Genomic DNA, 16782 nt, shown 5'->3' with positions numbered 1-16782 from the left:
TTAGAAAAGCACAAAGTTAAAAAGCTTTTATTTTCTGTAGTTTTTCTGTATCTGATGAAAACAATCAGCAGATTCTCAGATTCTCTGTCTCTCACATTGTTTCTTGTCTTTCAGCAGATCGTGGTCTGCAGGAGGTTTCAGATGAACATAAGCTCAGTGTGAGGAGGAGATGTGAACATGTGACTGAAGGAAGTGATGAAACAGGAAGTAGAACCCTCCTCAACAGGATCTTCACTGAGCTCTACATCACAGAGGGACAGAGTGAAGAGGTTAATACTCAACATGAGGTGAGGCAGCTTGAGACGGCTTCCAAGATGAAGATCCTCCAGGACACTCCCATCAAGGTCCACGACATCTTTAAAGCCTCCACTGACCAGCAGAGCAGCATCAGAGTCGTCCTGACCAACGGAGTCGCTGGAGTTGGAAAAACCTTCTTGGTGCAGAAGTTCACTCTGGACTGGGCAGAGGGTTTAGAGAACCAGGATGTGGGTCTGCTGGCTGTGCTTTCGTTCAGGGAGCTGAACCTGGTGAAGGACCAGCAGCACAGTCTTCTCACGCTGCTCCATGTTTTCCATCCAGCGTTACAGAAGCTCACTGCAGAGACGCTCGCTGTCTGTAAACCTTTGTTCATCTTTGACGGCCTGGATGAAAGCAGACCTTCTCTGGACTTCAACCACAGGGAGCTTGTGTCTGAGGTCACACAGAGGTCATCAGTCAACGTGCTGCTGACAAACCTCATCCGGGGGAATCTGCTTCCCTCGGCTCTTGTCTGGATAACCTCCAGACCTGCGGCGGCCAATCAGATCCCTCCTGCATGTGTTGACAGGGTCACAGAAGTACGAGGCTTCACTGACGCCCAGAAGGAGGAGTACTTCAGGAGGAGGTTCAGTGATGAAGAGCTGTGCAGCAGAATCATCTCACACATCAAGACGTCCAGGAGCCTCCACATCATGTGTCAAATCCCAGTCTTCTGCTGGATCAGTGCTACAGTTCTGGAGCACATGTTGACCACAGACCAGAGAGGAGAGCTGCCCAAGACCCTGACTGACCTGTACTCACACTTCCTGCTCGTTCAGACAAAGAGGAAGAACAACAAGTACGGTAAGAAGAGGACTGACAGAGATGTTCTCCTGAAGCTGGGGAGGCTGGCACTTAAACATCTGGAGGAAGGAAACATCATGTTCTACCAAGAAGACCTGGAGCGGTGTGGTCTTAATGTCACAGAGGCCTCGGTGTACTCAGGAGTTTGTACTGAGATCTTCAGAAGAGAGTGTGTTGTCTTCAAGAAATCAGTCTACTGCTTTGTTCATCTGAGCGTTCAGGAGTTTCTGGCTGCAGTCTACATGTTCCACTGTTACACCAAGAGGAACACAGAAGAACTCAACAACTTCTTAGGAACATATGGGAACACAGACACCTTCTCCCTGGATGACCTCCTGAAGAGAACCATGGAAAAATCCCTCACCAGTACAAATGGTCATCTGGACCTGTTTGTTCGCTTCCTTCACGGCCTCAGTCTGGAGTCCAACCAGAGAGTCTTAGGAGGCCTGCTGGGTCGGACAGGGAACAATCCAGATATCATCCAGAGAATCTCAGGGTGGCTGCTGGGTCGGACAGGGAACAATCCAGAGATCATCCAGAGAGTCATCAACAACCTGAAGGAGATGAAGAGTGATGACATTTCTCCTGACAGAAGCATCAACATCTTCCACTGTCTGACTGAGATGAACGACCACTCAGTTCATCAGCAGATGAAACAGTTCCTGATGTCAGAGAACAGATCAGAGGAGGAACTCTCTGAGATCCACTGCTCAGCTCTGGCCTACATGCTGCAGATGTCAGAGGAGGTTCTGGATGAGTTGAACCTGAGGGAGTTCAACACATCAGACCAGGGTCGACTGAGACTGATCCCAGCTGTGAGGAACTGCAGGAAGGCTCAGTGAGTCCAGACATGATCAATAACATGTTCAATCAGTGTGTGTGTGTGTGTGTGTGTGTGTGTGTGTGTGTGTGTGTGTGTGATACAGTTATTATTATTATGTACATATACTTTCTCATTGTTCTCATGTACATGTGAGAACAATAAGATCAGATGTGGAGTCAAAGGTCACTGTGACCTTTGACCTTTGACCACTGAAATCTAATCAGTTTGTCTTTGAGTCAAAATGTGAAGAAATCCCCTGAAGACAGACTTGAGATATCATGTTCAAGAGGCCATGAACATGTTCTGTGCTCTTGACCTTTGACCTCTGAACACCTGCATCTAATGAGTTCCTCTGTTAGTCTGAATGAACGCTTGAACCAAATCTGAAAGGATTCTCTTGAGGAGTTTTTAACAAAGAGGGGATTTATCAGGGTGAGGGTCACATGATCACGTTTTGTATGAATGTTGTGTTTTCTGATTTAATTCTCACAGATTTGATATTTTCTTTAATTACAGACTCATTGGTTGTCGACTCTCAGAGACTCACTGTGAAGTCGTGGCCTCAGCTCTGAAGTCAGACCCCTCACATCTGAGAGAACTGGATCTGAGTTACAACAACCTGCAGGATTCAGGAGTGAAGCTGCTGTGTTCTGGACTGGAGAGTCCAAACTGTCGACTGGAGACTCTGAGGTCCTTAAATCCTTCTTCACTTTTCAGACTTTCTTTCTTATTGGGTCATTATTTATTTAAATTGTCTCAGTTCTGCTCTGCTCACTGTCCCTCAGTCATCTGTCACTCACCCAGCCTGTCAGTCACGTCCACCTCATCAACTCCATTCACCTGCACTCACCTGCTCCTGATCACTAAGAAAGTGTCAGTAAATAACATGTGGACTGAGGTCGAGCACTCGTCCTCCTCAGGTTTTCAAAATAAGACATATTCTTATTGAAACACGTTGGACAGTTGATAAGTATAGAAACAAACAGGAAGTGACATCAGGAGCCATCCCTACTTTAAACAGTGTTTAATTACACAAACCTGCTCAGTGACCAACACACAGAGAAGAAGCTGATGAATGAAACAATGGTCCAACATGTCTGATCTGATATTTATCTTCAGGTCACAGACTGGACTGAGGTCAGCAGCATGTTGAGAGTCTGTGTTGACATGATGACGATCCACAACAACAGGAGGACACATTCTAATATTCATATTTCTTTATCCAGGTTGGAGGACTGCAGACTGTCAGAGATCAGCTGTTCTTCTCTGGCTTCAGCTCTGAGGTCAAACCCCTCTCATCTGAGAGAACTGGATCTGAGCTACAACAACCTGCAGGACTCAGGAGTGAAGGAGCTGTGTGGTTTTCTACAGAGTCCAACCTGTCGACTCGAGACTCTGAGGTCAGTTCACTGACTGACTTTTGTAGATCTCATATCTATAAAAACGCATTTATACTTAATTTATCATTTCATTCTAATTTAACATAATTCCTCTTCATACATAACTTGAATCCATTCATTCATTAATCTGTGACATTTTAAATATTAAGCTACTTGTTAGAACACTGAGTTTAGTTGAATTCAGTTTAATTTACAGTTAAGTTTTATTCTTTATCCAGGTTGAGGTACTGCAGACTATCAGAGATCAGCTGTTCTTCTCTGGCTTCAGCTCTGAGGTCAAACCCCTCTCATCTGAGAGAACTGGATCTGAGGTTCAACGACCTGCAGGACTCAGGAGTGAAGGAGCTGCTTGATCTACAGCAGAGTCCAACCTGTCGACTGGAGACTCTGAGGTCAGTAGATGGTTGGAGTCAGTCCACGCTGCTTTCATCAGTATGTTACTAAACACAGTCAGTATCACAGATCCAGGGTCTGTGCTACCAAGCAGGATTTGTGGTTATCAGGTTAACTTCAGTTTAGTTTTTTCAGTTCTACGAAGCTCGTCCACTTCTTAACCAGGTCAATCACCATGGTAACTTCTGATGACAGCTAACCTGCTCCAGGTTAAGTTGGAGATCAACCAGTATAGAAGCTCCGCCCACTGACCACAGTGACTCTACACTGTTGTGTGGTGCACACTCTCCTTAAAGGGACGGATAAGGGAAGTTTAAATCAACGTCTGGTTGGTTCAGTTGATCTCTAACTCACCCAGAACATCTCAATGTCTCCAGACTCATCCTGTCCCCAAAGCACCAGAGGACCTCAGCTTCCTGGAGACAGGTCCATGTGTGTGTCCTCAGAGACAGTGAGTCAGTGTGTGTCCTCAGAGACAGTGTGTGTCCTCAGAGTCAGTGAGACAGTGTGTGTCCTCAGAGACAGTGTGTGTCCTCAGAGACAGTGAGACAGTGTGTGTCCTCAGAGACAGTGAGACAGTGTGTGTCCTCAGAGTCAGTGTGTGTCCTCAGAGACAGTGAGACAGTGTGTGTCTTCTTGTCTTCCACTCGTCTTGTTAGTAAACAGCAGATTCAGATCTCGTGGCCTCGAGTTATTTATCTCGTTCACACGTTATTATGTCGTGGTCACGTAATATATTTTGACCAGATGCCACCAGGGGGCGCTGTAACTTACACAAGCTGGACCACAGCTGACAGCCTCACACGAGGGACAGAGACGGTGTCGTCTTCATCTGATCTGAGACAGTTTGTCCTCTCACTTCATCAGTGAAGAACTGATCAGGTGGATCTTTGTCACAGCTCTGAGATCAGTGGGACTGAAGCCTCTCCTCATCACATGGTAACCAGGAGCTCTTTATACAGAGCAGAACCTCTGCTGAGGTCCATCTGTCTCCTCTGGTCCCAGTTTGTCAGAAGCAGATGTTCATCAACACACAGTGAAACATGGCTTCACCTGTAACAGCAGTAAATCCACCTCTCAGGTGTCCACTCTGCACTTTGACATGCAGAGGACACACACTGAGCTCTTAGCGTGTTCATTCCAACACGTGAACATGAAGCAGAGAGGAAGCTGCTCCACCTCTGAACAGGACTGAAGTCCCTGCTGCTCTTTCTACTGGATGAGCTGCATCACTGACTCACAGCTGATGAAGTGAGTCTCTGTGACACTGATGTCTTCTTCTCTCAACAGGTGGAGGGGGAAGGGGTGGAGCTGAGTGTGAAGAGGACAGTGTGAAGAGGACAGTGTGTGTGGACGGAGGCTGAGCTGTGTCCTGAGGATCCAGAGGCTGAAGCAGCAGCAGCTTGTGTGTAGTCTCCAATCTACACAACCCCTAATCTGCATGTGTTTGTGAGATGAAGCCGGAGCACCTGGAGAAAACAAGGGGAGAACATGCAGACTCCACACAGGAAGACCCATCTGAACCGGATTCAAACCAGCAACCTTCCTGCTCCGATTGTGTTTATTCACATGAAGAATGTGTTTATTGAAATGACACAACTAAAGCAGAATATATAAACCCTCTATAAAGAGTCACATACAGTGTGTTTAAGTGTGTCTTTATTATTGTCCACCTTTGTCCCTCAGTGTGTCTCCATGTGTGTAGAACCACATTGTGTGTATATGTTTGTTTATCATCTTAAAGTTCCTGGATTCACGTCACAAATTGATTTAGTTCAACACAAAGTTCAACACAGTGAAATCACTTTGAGTTTAAAATCAGAGTTTTTGTCTTTGACACAAAAGATCAAAACTCTGGACTTAAAAATGGGACGTTTTCATTTCTGCATCAGGTGCAGAGCGGTGGTGGCTTTTCTACTTTTGACCCACAGGTGGCGCTGCAGTATAACAGCAGCACATCCCAGTCAAAGCCTTTATATTCAGTCTATGAGTCAAACACATGGATCATTTCCTCTGTGACAAACCAGATGTAACGAGAAGAAAAACATCTCAGAGAGAAAAGTTCTGTTTCTACTTGTCTCTGCTTTAATGCTCAATAAACATCCTTCCACCGACTTCACTGGAATCATGACTCAGCTTTTCTTTCCTCTTCAAACAAACTGGTGGAAACATCTCGTCCTTGGTGCAGCTTCATGGAGACGGGAGAGAAGAACAGGAAGATGAACACTCAGAGGTTCTGCAGATCCACTTTGCACCAACATGGAATCACAAGTTTGATCTGTTGTCACTCTTCCTCCTCTTCAGTTCTCACTCTCACCTGGTGGTGGCGCTGGAGGTGGAGGGTTCAGACCAGGTCTCGGGTCTGACGGCACACTGACCCTGAGGGTCAGAGGCTGGTGGAGGCAGACGCCATCAATAAGTCTCTGACGGCACTGGGACAGATAGAGCCACACACTGGGACCTCACTGGTCTGATACTGGAAATCAAATCAATACTTAGTGTGAAGAAGTAGAGTCCTCCTCACCTCCTCCTGTCCACATGTCTGATGTCCTCTGTCGTCCCTGAGGAGCATGAACATCTTGTTATTTGTCCCTCAGGTGTTCAGAGCTCTGAAGAGCAACGTCCTCCACGTCCCGTTCAGGAACTCCAAGCTCCCCCACCTCCTGCAGCCCGGCCTCAGAGGGGACGCCAAGGTACAGACACGATCTACCACAGACACATTGTACCACAGACACATCCTACCACAGACACACATTCTACCACAGACACATTATACCACAGACAAGTTCTACCACAGACACACATTCTACCACAGACACATTATACCACAGACACATTCTACCACAGACACACATTCTACCACAGACACATCCTACCACAGACAAGTTCTACCACAGACGAAATGCATTCTGAGAAAAGATCCATCAGATATCAGGTTTTATATAGGCTATTATCCCTTATCTTCTCCACTGTGTGTATGTATGTGTGTGTGTGTGTGTGTGTGTGTGTGTGTGTGTGTGTGTGTGTGTGTGTGTACGCTGCAGTTCGGCTCCACCATCCGACAGGTTGCTCTCGGGAAAGTGAAGCAGAACATCTCACCAGTGAAGAACCAGTAGAAGACAAACTGACCCTGGACCAGGTTTCAACCTCACGGTTTATTACACAGAATCATATTCATCTCTTTTAGTTTGGTTCTGGATTCTCGTTTGTAAACAGACAAACTTACTGGTTCCACTGGTCTCAGTATTATTTGTACTGAAAGTAATAAAGTTCTTCTGATGACGATCATCCTCTTTATTGACTGAATGAACATTTGTGTGAAGTAAAGTGTTGAAGTTCACGTTCCGGCTGCGTCGGGTCAGTTTGTCTTTTCACAAAGTGCGAGTGAAGAAGAGTCCAGAAGAAAAGAGGAAGACGTCTTCACTCCGCTGTCTGTCCCTCGTCCTAGCTTCTCTTCTTCAGCAGCTGGTTGAGGACGCTGGTCTGTCTCAGGGCTCTGAGGTTGGACACGTCCTCTGCGATCACCGGGACGTCCTCGCCGTGACTCGTCTCCTCACTTTCAGCCTCGTCACTGTCAGATAACGAACACAAGAGGGCGTCGTTCTCATACGTGGGGAAGTAATACCTGAGGAGAGAAGGACCACAGAGACGTTCACTCCTGAGTTCATAAGGATGAAGGAGCAGTGACCCCCCCCCCCCACTGGGAAACAACTGAACCATGAAGACATGAACTGGTGTTGGACGCACTGCGGCTGGTCCCAGGTGGACACGTCTGGCAGCTTCATCACGTGACCTGCAGCCGCGATGTGGCGCAGCACGTCGGCTCTGGAGAGGAACTTCCCCTCGCAGCCGTAGCAGCGGCTCTGGTGGATCTGCCTCCGGATGAAGTTCACCAGTTTGACCTGCTGGTAGAACCTGAGGTCTGAGAGGAGCAGACAGCGAGAGGTGAACACAGAGCGTCTCATCAATATTCAAACGTCTGCATTTCAATCTGCATCGTCTGTGAATCTGTGAATCAAGACTCGAGTTCTGATCCGAGTCTGAAGCTTCACGTGTTTCTCTTCAGTTTCTGTGGATCTGGTTGGTTTTGGTTTCACATTGTGATTTAGGGACTGAAGAGTTTCGTGTCCTGCTTCTCTTCTGACTACACACTGTTGTTGCTTCTCTTGTGTAGAAGAACAAACAGTTGTGTAATCTGTTGAACTGCCTGAAGACAAAGATCTCATGTCACAGATGATGCAGGTTCTGGAGGTTGCTGATGTTTCACTCACTGAGTTCTGTCCTCAGCTTGTGAAGATCGAAGTCGTGTGAGTCCTGAAACAAACAACACAATAACAAAACCCCACAAAGCTTCAGTTGTTGTAAAGCTCATCACACAACAGGAAATCAAATGAAGACCGAGGTGAGGATTTGAGATTCTGATAACAAAACAAACCAAGGTCTCAGTTTCCTTTGAGGTGCGACACATCAAGTCGTGAACAGAATTCAAACCTGCTTCATAATATTCACACATATTTAAGTCCTGGACACGTCAGTGGACTCGGAGCAGAGCGGTTCTGGTTCTGCAGGTGGTTCAGGTTCAGCTCCTCCTGATTTACCTTCATGTGTGTGTAGATCTGCTCCATCGTCTCCGACTGATCATCACAGAACAGACACACAGCCGACGGGGGGTGAGCCTGCCAGTCCGACCAATCACTGAGGACGACACAGACACAGACTGAAGTGTGTCGCACTCCTCCTCGGAATCTGCTCGTCTTTCTTTTCTACGTGTTCTAACTCTGCCTCCTGATGAACAGACTCACTCGTCATCATCGTTGTCGACCAGTTCGCGGTCGTCCTCGCTCTGCACCTCCTCCCACGTCTTCCCCAGCTCCTGACACCAGAGGGAACAATCAGAATGTATCTGGTGCTGTGATCAACAGATAACAACTGACACTGATCAAGTGAGAATGTGTCTGTAGCTTTGTGTTGATTGAAGATGTGTCTGATTGAAGCAACACAAAGAGACGACAAGGTGCCACAGTGTGAGTTTAACAGAGGAAGAGGACTCTGAGCCTCAGACTGATTCACCAGGTAGTTGATGATGTAGAAGCGGTCGTACTCGCGGTTGCTGGCGTTGATGCGACGATGAGCTTTCTTCCTCATGTGATCTTTCAATGTGGTTTTATCTCTGAACGTCTTCTCACAGTACAAACACTGCAGACTGAGCAGAGGAAGCACAACACAACATTAACACACAAGAAGACAACACTTGATTAAATCTGTTCTAAACTTAACACAATGACCTGACATCTGCAGAGCATCAGCTGTCATTCATGATGTGATCAGTTTCTGATATTGAACAGATGATGAATCAATAATCAAACCCATTGGAACGTGTCTGATTCCTACTTGTCCAGTTTGTTCTGCAGCGTGTCCAGGAACTCGTTGCAGAACACGATGTTGTCCGGGAGTCCGATGCTGAAGGAATGTTCTCGGGCCATGTGGTTCAGCAGAGATGACCTGGAGATGATCAATAAATATAACTGACAGTATATTTATTTAAAACATCTATTACTAGATTATTTTAATATATTCATGTAACATCGGTTCTGCTCTGATGGAAAAAGAAGATTCTGGATTTCTTTCCCCTGATTTTCAGAGTAAATCCTGAAATATAACCAATATATTTCATGTTTCATTTGTATTTCTGGTTCATGTTCCATCAGGAGGAGTTTTTATTTAAAGCTTCATGTGAAGAACCTGTTTCCAGCGAACTCGTCGCTGCAGAACATGCAGAGACGCTGGAAGCTGCCGTCGTCTCTCTCCTGCTGCTGCTGCTCCAGCACCTCCTCCTGCCAAGAGAAACCACACTGAGGAAACACCACAGAAGAAGAAGAAGAAGTCCTCCTCCTAAACCAAACCCCGAGGACAGGGAGTGTGTGTTTATCCACAGAATCTGATTGGTTGGACTCACCAGTCGTTTCTGTTGGAGCCTCTCTCGGAGGAGTCGGTCTTCTGGAAGAACGTCACACAGCAGGAAGTAGTTCTCTTGTTTCTCTGGAAGAACAAATGGTTTTCAGAGTCGTTTGAAGACAAAGTTTCAATTAAATTCCAAATTGAGTAAGTACAAATTCTACTTTCCAGTAGAACAAGTACCTGAGAGAGGAGAGGAGCTGAGTCAGCAGCATGAAGCCGTCTCCACTGACTCTCACCAGAGGAACCTCACTGGGTTCTACTTTGATTTAGCTTGTTCTCTCTCGCTCACGTTTCCACCTTTGTCTCCATGAAACAACCAAAGTCTCACAAGACTCATGAGTGAGACGTCTCCTTGAATAATGTGTGATGTTACCAGACTCTTAGCAAAGACCCAGAATAACAGTTTGAGCTTTTTATTGGTGATTAATATATATTAAGTTTTCAGAAAACCAGCTTAACAATATGATTTATGATATTTAGGACCAGTGTGAACAGTTATCCTGTTACAAACCATCTGAGCTGCACAGAGAAGATTCCATGTGATCTACTGGTGTGTCCCTCTGCTCCCGACTGGTTTGAATTTGTCTCGTTCTACACGATTAACAGAAGTCGTTAATTAACCCGTTCACGCTCAAAGGAAATCACGGCACTGAACAGGATCCTGGAGCCAAACTGAAATCACCACATCAACAATGTGACGTGTTTAAAGATCCTCAGGTTGTGTGTCTTTGTGTGTGCGTCTCAGTTCATGAGCTTTTTCTTGGTTCTGGTGTTTTTATTGATCTGGTTCCTTTCTGTGTAAATAACCTCTGACCTCTGACCTCTTCACTCCCTCACACAAGGTCCTAATGTTGGTCACACAAAGGTCACGCAGGTGGATCCCAGCACCAGTGGTTGGTTTAACTGGTTCACGTCTGTGCAGGTGTCACCGTGATGATTTTATGATTTATTGCTGTTGGTGTTTTCTGATGTTAGGTGCCAATTATCAAATTATTATGATGTTTCCATGAGTAAAGCTACAGTTTATATTTGTTTACATTTTGCGAAATAATTTTTAGATAAAATACTAACAGCTTATTTGTTCCTGTTCTAAGGAACAAATAAGTGTGTGTGTGTGTGTGTGTGTGTGTGTGTGTGTGTGTGTGTGTGTGTGTGTGTGTGTGTGTGTGTGTGTGTGTGTGTGTGTGTGTGTGTGTGTGTGTGTGTGTGTGTGTGTGTGTGTGTCAGGTCGTCATATGAGGCGTCTCAGGAGTGGGCGGTGCCAGTTCAGTTCTGTCAGCTTCACAGTCTGGAGCTCAGCTCTGTTTACCCCGCCCACTGCGCCGATGACGGACAGTTTGTCCACTTCCTGTTGTTTGTTGAGCTGCACAGTTTCCCGCCCCAGCAGGTGAACACACAACTCCTCACATTAACATGTCAGTGTAGAAACCCTCACCATCAAACTGGTGTAATGTCTCGTGTCATGTGACCTCCGTTTGACCCTCCTCCTCCAGGTGAGGTCACTGGTGGCTCGGTTTGGCCCCGCCCTCCAGGCCCACCTGAGCCTGGCGTTCCAGGAGCTGCAGCTGCACCGTCAGAGGAGGAGCAGTGGATCTGAGGAGCAGCCGCAGTGTGGGAGCACAGAGAAGGCCTCTGGGGGTCCGGAGCCCCTCAGGGAGCTGTTCCAGGTCCTGCTGCAGAGCCAGGAGGAGGCGTCGCCCTGCAGGTTCCTGCTGCACGAGGCGCTGGTGCAACGCTGCCCCACACTGGCTGTGCTGGCTGCCTGTCAACAGGTAAATAACAACAATCCAATAGTTCAATCACTGTGATGTTTGTTAAAGAAATGTCGCTGTTGTACACTGTTTGATTGACAGGGGGCGGAGCTGCTGCCCTGCCTGTGTGCGTGGGTGTTGACCTCTGTGAATGATGTCACACTGAGTGAAGCCACCGCCCACCTGCTCGAAGCCCCACAGCACCACGAGTGGACCCTGCACGACCTGTCAATCATCTGGAGGACGCTGCTGGGGCGGGGCCACGTCAGGCCCCTCCTACGAGGCTTCGCTCTGTTCCAGAGGGTAAAAAACTGCACACGCCACAACACAGAGACACAATCACAACACACAGGACAACGGATGTGGGTCTGCAGATTGAAATGTGATGCTTGTCTACTTGAGGTATTACGGTACAGATGCTTGAAACACCCCAATAAGAAGAATGCACCTGTACTGTAACACTACTAATAGACGGGCATCACATTTTAAGCCTGAGGCTTTGACACTGGTTTGTTCCTGGAGTTTATATCTGGGTCAGATGAAAGTCATGAAACTTGGTTCTTAAGATTATACAAACTGGATTAAAGCTCCATCCTCAGAACTGTATTTAATGTAGTCTGATATTTCCTCCCCGAGGACTTTGCCAGGGAACTCTGCTCCTCTCCAAGAATGAAATTCATCTTTTCATCCAGGGGATATTTCTAAAAAAAGAGTCATATTATTGAATTTGGGGATAAAAGTTTTTCCAATTTCTTCTTGACTCGACCTTCAGGGATTTGACTGTTTTTCTTTTAATCACTCGAATGTTTATGTACAAATTTATTCTCTTTTATCCGATTTCATAACTTTCTTACTTGAGTCTTATTCATCTCGATGGTCAGATGATTATTAGATCGAATGAACCTGATAATGGTCATTAACGTTCCTCTCTCAGGACTGCCCCCTGGTGCTGGTGCTCAGGATGTTCGAGCTGTGTTGTGACTACAGGAACTTCTCCGAGGCCAAAGTGAAGCTGCTGGATTTCCAGAGGACGCTGATCACTGTGAGTTCCACCATCGAGCTGAGGAGACCAACACCATCAGCTCATCACCAGGGTTATTCACAGAATACATTTAGGCTTAAATCATCATTTTTATTTGATCAAAAACACTGACACAGAATCAGTTTGGTCATGGATGCAGCTTCAGTGCAGATCAACCAGGTAGGATGAACACAAAGAACGAGGACGACTCACTGATGCAGAAGAAGAATTCTAAAGCATCAACACAGAACGAGAGAACACAACATTACAAACACACACGTTCACAACAGACACTGAACTATTCCTCTTTCATCTGTTGCTTTTCCTTTGCCGGTGCAGCTGAGAAACCGTGGGCCGGTGCCCCCTGGTGGACTCCCCCTGCAGTGGGTGGAGAGCCAGGCCTCGGTGCTGCTCCTCACGATGCTGCAGCGCTGCTCCTCCCAGTACGACCTCCACCGCCTGCTGCAGCTCCTGGCCGACGTGGACAAGCTCCTCAAGTCCAACGGTGAGAGTTTAGAACATGTCCGAATGTCTTAGATCAGGAGACGTTTGAATCCACAGTGAATCCCCCCCTCAGCAAAGTGGTTTCCTCCAGCTGGTGAGATGTTCTGACCTCTGATTGGTCGATTAAATCAGGACACGTCACAGTAAATTTAATTTTTTGCTGTAGTCTAGAAACACATCCCTGTTTCAATGGATTTGTTTTGTCCTGGTTGTGTGTCTGTGTCTCTGGTGTGTGTCTGTGTCTCTGGTGTGTGTTTGTGTCTCCGGTGTGTGTCTGTGTCTCTGGTGTGTGTTTGTGTCTCCGGTGTGTGTCTGTGTGTAGGTCCAGACTTCAGGAAGCTGTCGCGGCTCAGTCAGTTGCTGCAGGGCTCGGACGTCAGCTTGTCTCCCAGGCTGCTTCAGTGCAGTTCACCCTCTGTCCAGCAGGAGGAGTTCCAGGCTGCTGTGGACGCTCTGCAGGCCAGGGGGCGCTACACTCAGGCCAGGAAGGTGGCGCTGCTGGCCGACCTGCCCGTCCACCACCTGCTGCTCAGCCAGGTCTGATGACATCATCGTAATTCACAGACATTTTGTATTTTTATCATCACGATTGACATGAAACATTTAGATTTGACTTTATACTTCTTAGATTTCCTGAACTTTAACTCCAGATCCACCGTCAGCTCTAAACCACAGACTGTAAATTACGATGGACGACATGTCAGCTCCCAAAAGTGAACCCAAGACAGCTCGTACGCCCCCTGGTGGCTGGCTGTTAACTCTGATACATAACGTTTGTTTCATCACATTTCTCTCTCTGACTCAGCTCCTTCAGGAAATGAACTCCCAGAAGTCCAAGACAACGTGGAGGAGGTTGGAGACCCGAGTCAGTTTCTGGAGGAGTTGTCAGGAGCAGCTGAAGAGCGACAGCACTGATCCAGGATCAGCCTCCTGTTTCTTCTTGTCGCAGGCTGAAGCCTCAGATTCCTCAGCAGCTGCAGACGTTCAGACGGAGCTGCTGGACGTCCAGGAGCGCTGCCTCCTGCTGGGCCTCGCCGCTCACTGGCTCTCCCAGCTCAGCCCGACTCCCATCGACCAGCTGGAGAGCATGGAGAAGAAGCTTTGGATCAGCCGGGTGCGGCAACACGTCCTCGCCGTGGCCATGGAGCAGGAGAGCGTCTTCAACCTGCCGCCGCCCGCCGTCGCACCGGAAATGAACAAGTATGAAGTTCTCATGAAGGAGTTCTCCTTCTCTAACATATCAGCTCTGAACACGGAGACCTGCCTCCGTCTGGACGGACTCCCGGGTCGCTCCGAGGAGCAGGAGGAGCAGCAGGAGGAGCAGGAGCAGCAGGAGGAGGAGCAGGAGGAGCAGGAGGAGGAGCAGCAGGAGCAGGACATCAACTCCGAGGAGAGGAGAGTTCTGGCTTCACTGATTGGTCAGCTATTAGATGACGGCAGTATCCATGAAGCCAGCCGAGTCTGCCGCTACTTCTGTCTGCACCACCCAGACGTGTGGGTGGTGCTGCGCTGCCGAGGGCTGGCGTCCGGAGAACTGAGCCCCGCCCCAAAGGAGGAGGAGTCAGAGGCGCCGCCGAGGAGGAGCATCACCCCCTGTACGCCTCATTCATTATTCATGAGTTTCTTCATAAAGAACAACACATCCTGCAGCTGGTTCCTTTGAACTAACTTTATCCACTGTTCGGTAGTTTACAATATTCTGTGTAAATAATCAGAATCTGCAAAGTAACTAGTAACTAAATCTTCAATGTAAATGTTGTGAATCAATAAATATGCTATAAAGTAGAAGTATAAAGAAGTATAAAAGGGAAATGCATAAGTTAAATGTTTAGTTTCTTGTACCTTACTTTATGTAGTACTTGATCAAATGTACTTAGTTACTTTCCCTCCACGGCTCCTCTCAATGACTCGTTGTATTTCTCTGTAGCTGTTTACAAAGTATTCTAAATACTTACATTTAAAGATTTTAAGAATATCACGGTTTAGTAAAAACAGGAAGTGATGCGTCTCCTCTCTGATCCAGCGTCATCGTTCGGCAGCCTGTCGCTCGCCATGACTCCGCCCCCTGAAGACGAGGTCGCCGCCCAGCTGCAGCGACTGGTGGATCAGTGCTGCCATGGCAACAACTACTGCAAACAGGTCCTGAGCCTCTACCAGCTCTCCAAGGTATAAGTACACACATTCAAAGGTATAAGTACACACATTCATACAGGTCCTCTTTACGTTAGGAGCGGTGTGGGGTTCAGTGTCTTGCCCGAGGACACTACGGAAAGAAGGAGAAACGGAGGATAGATAGATAGATGGATAGATAGATAGATAGATAGATAGATAGATAGATAGATGATAGATAGATAGATGATAGATAGATAGATGGATAGATAGGTAGATAGATAGATGATAGATGGATAGATAGATAGATAGATGGATAGATGGATAGATGGATAGATAGATAGATGGATAGATAGATGATAGAGAGATAGATAGATAGATAGATAGATGATAGATAGATAGATGATAGATAGATGGATAGATAGATGATAGAGAGATAGATAGATAGATAGATAGATAGATAGATAGATAGATTTATACTTTATTAATCCTGTGGGGAATTCAGATCGTCCAGTAGCTTATAAACTTAAACACATCACTGACATACAAACATAAATCACATACGGAGAACATATTTACAGATACAGGAATGCAATGATGTGATTGTGTCAGTGTCCAGTAGGAAAGTGTTCTTGTGCTGCTGGAATATAAAATATGTGTATAAATATATAAATATATAAGAATATGTAGTGGTAAAGCCGGGAATTGAACCGTCGGCCTTCTGAGCCACAGTCGCCCGTTGATGCGCTCTGCCATGTTTTCATGTCTTCTAGTTTTTGTACATCATCTCAATGTCCCAGTCTTTTGTCCACCACTAGAAAGTGTCTTAACATCTTGTACTCACGTGTTGTTGATGTGATTTCATTGCATCTGGAACCAAATGGTTGACTTCAGATGAACTGAGTGTGTGAGTCTCTGTGGTGTGCAGGAGCTGCAGAGCTCGTTCAGTCACATCTGCCTCCAGGAGCCGCGCTCGGTGCTGGAGCTGCTGCTGCAGTCGGATCAGCCCGAGCGCTTCAGGAAGGCTCAGGCCTTCATCCGGGCCCAGGGCCTCTCCACAGACACGGTGGCCGAGCTGGTCTCCTCCGCCGTGGCCCAGGCGCTGCTGGCCTCCGCCCACGACCTCCACCCGGGTGAGAGCAGGGTCTGAACATCAGGGGGGGGGGGGGGTCTCAGGGCGGAGAAACGTCCTCACAGTTCATCAGGGAAACAACATTACAACTTAGTCACTGAATCCTCTGGTGTGTTAGAATACAGACGTGTTCAGGTGGTGTTCTGACAGGTGTGTGTGTGTGTGTGTGTGTGTGTGTGTGTGTGTGTGTGTGTGTGTGTGTGTGTGTGTGCACGTGACCCAGCAGAGAAGCAGGTATTCCGGCCGTCGGAGGGGCGGGACTCGCTGCTTCAGCTGATCAAACTATGTGATGACCCGAATCTGGTGGGAATCAAACTGCTGGAAAACGTCAACGTGGTTCAACTGAGAGACCTGAGCTGCAGTACGACACACACACACACACACACACACACACACACACACACACACACACCCTCCTGTTGGAGGAGGAGCAGTCAGATGAACTGTGTGTCCCCCTGCAGAGCTCCAGTCTGAAGACGGCCCTGCTGGACTACATCAGGCGCTGCCTCCCTGCAGACAGCGAGAAGCACAACATGGTGGCGCTGTGCTTCAGCATGAGGAGGGAGATCGGAGAGAACCACGAGATGGCT

At 47.3% G+C, this 16782-nt stretch overlaps 2 protein-coding genes across 3 annotated transcripts in view; one reads left to right on the top strand and one right to left on the bottom strand.

The window, feature by feature from the left end:
- LOC128444275 (NACHT, LRR and PYD domains-containing protein 12-like) overlaps positions 1-16782 on the top strand; it is a 71057-nt gene that overhangs the window by 44202 nt on the left and 10073 nt on the right. Inside the window, exons 5-8 of one of the 2 annotated variants that reach the window (XM_053426662.1) lie at positions 115-1939; positions 2441-2614; positions 3151-3324; positions 3543-3716. In XM_053426662.1, the coding sequence (XP_053282637.1) occupies positions 115-1939; positions 2441-2614; positions 3151-3324; positions 3543-3716 (2347 nt within the window). The remainder of the gene's footprint in view (positions 1-114; positions 1940-2440; positions 2615-3150; positions 3325-3542; positions 3717-16782) is intronic. The other variant, XM_053426663.1, reaches the window with a different exon arrangement.
- Positions 6925-10214, bottom strand: LOC128445091 (zinc finger protein 277-like). The gene is made up of 10 exons (XM_053427855.1): positions 10187-10214; positions 9674-9756; positions 9460-9551; positions 9109-9219; positions 8788-8920; positions 8520-8590; positions 8316-8412; positions 7989-8031; positions 7465-7639; positions 6925-7342 (listed from the first exon to the last, which is right to left on the bottom strand). Exons 1-10 carry the CDS (start codon positions 10212-10214, stop codon positions 7162-7164), a joined length of 1014 nt encoding a protein of 337 aa, XP_053283830.1. The 3' UTR covers positions 6925-7161.

Source organism: Pleuronectes platessa, chromosome 7 (genome assembly GCF_947347685.1).
Source record: "Pleuronectes platessa chromosome 7, fPlePla1.1, whole genome shotgun sequence".
NCBI lineage: Eukaryota > Metazoa > Chordata > Actinopteri > Pleuronectiformes > Pleuronectidae > Pleuronectes > Pleuronectes platessa.
The sequence above is the reverse complement of the archived record's forward strand: the minus strand, read 5'-3'. Positions and strand labels throughout refer to the sequence as shown.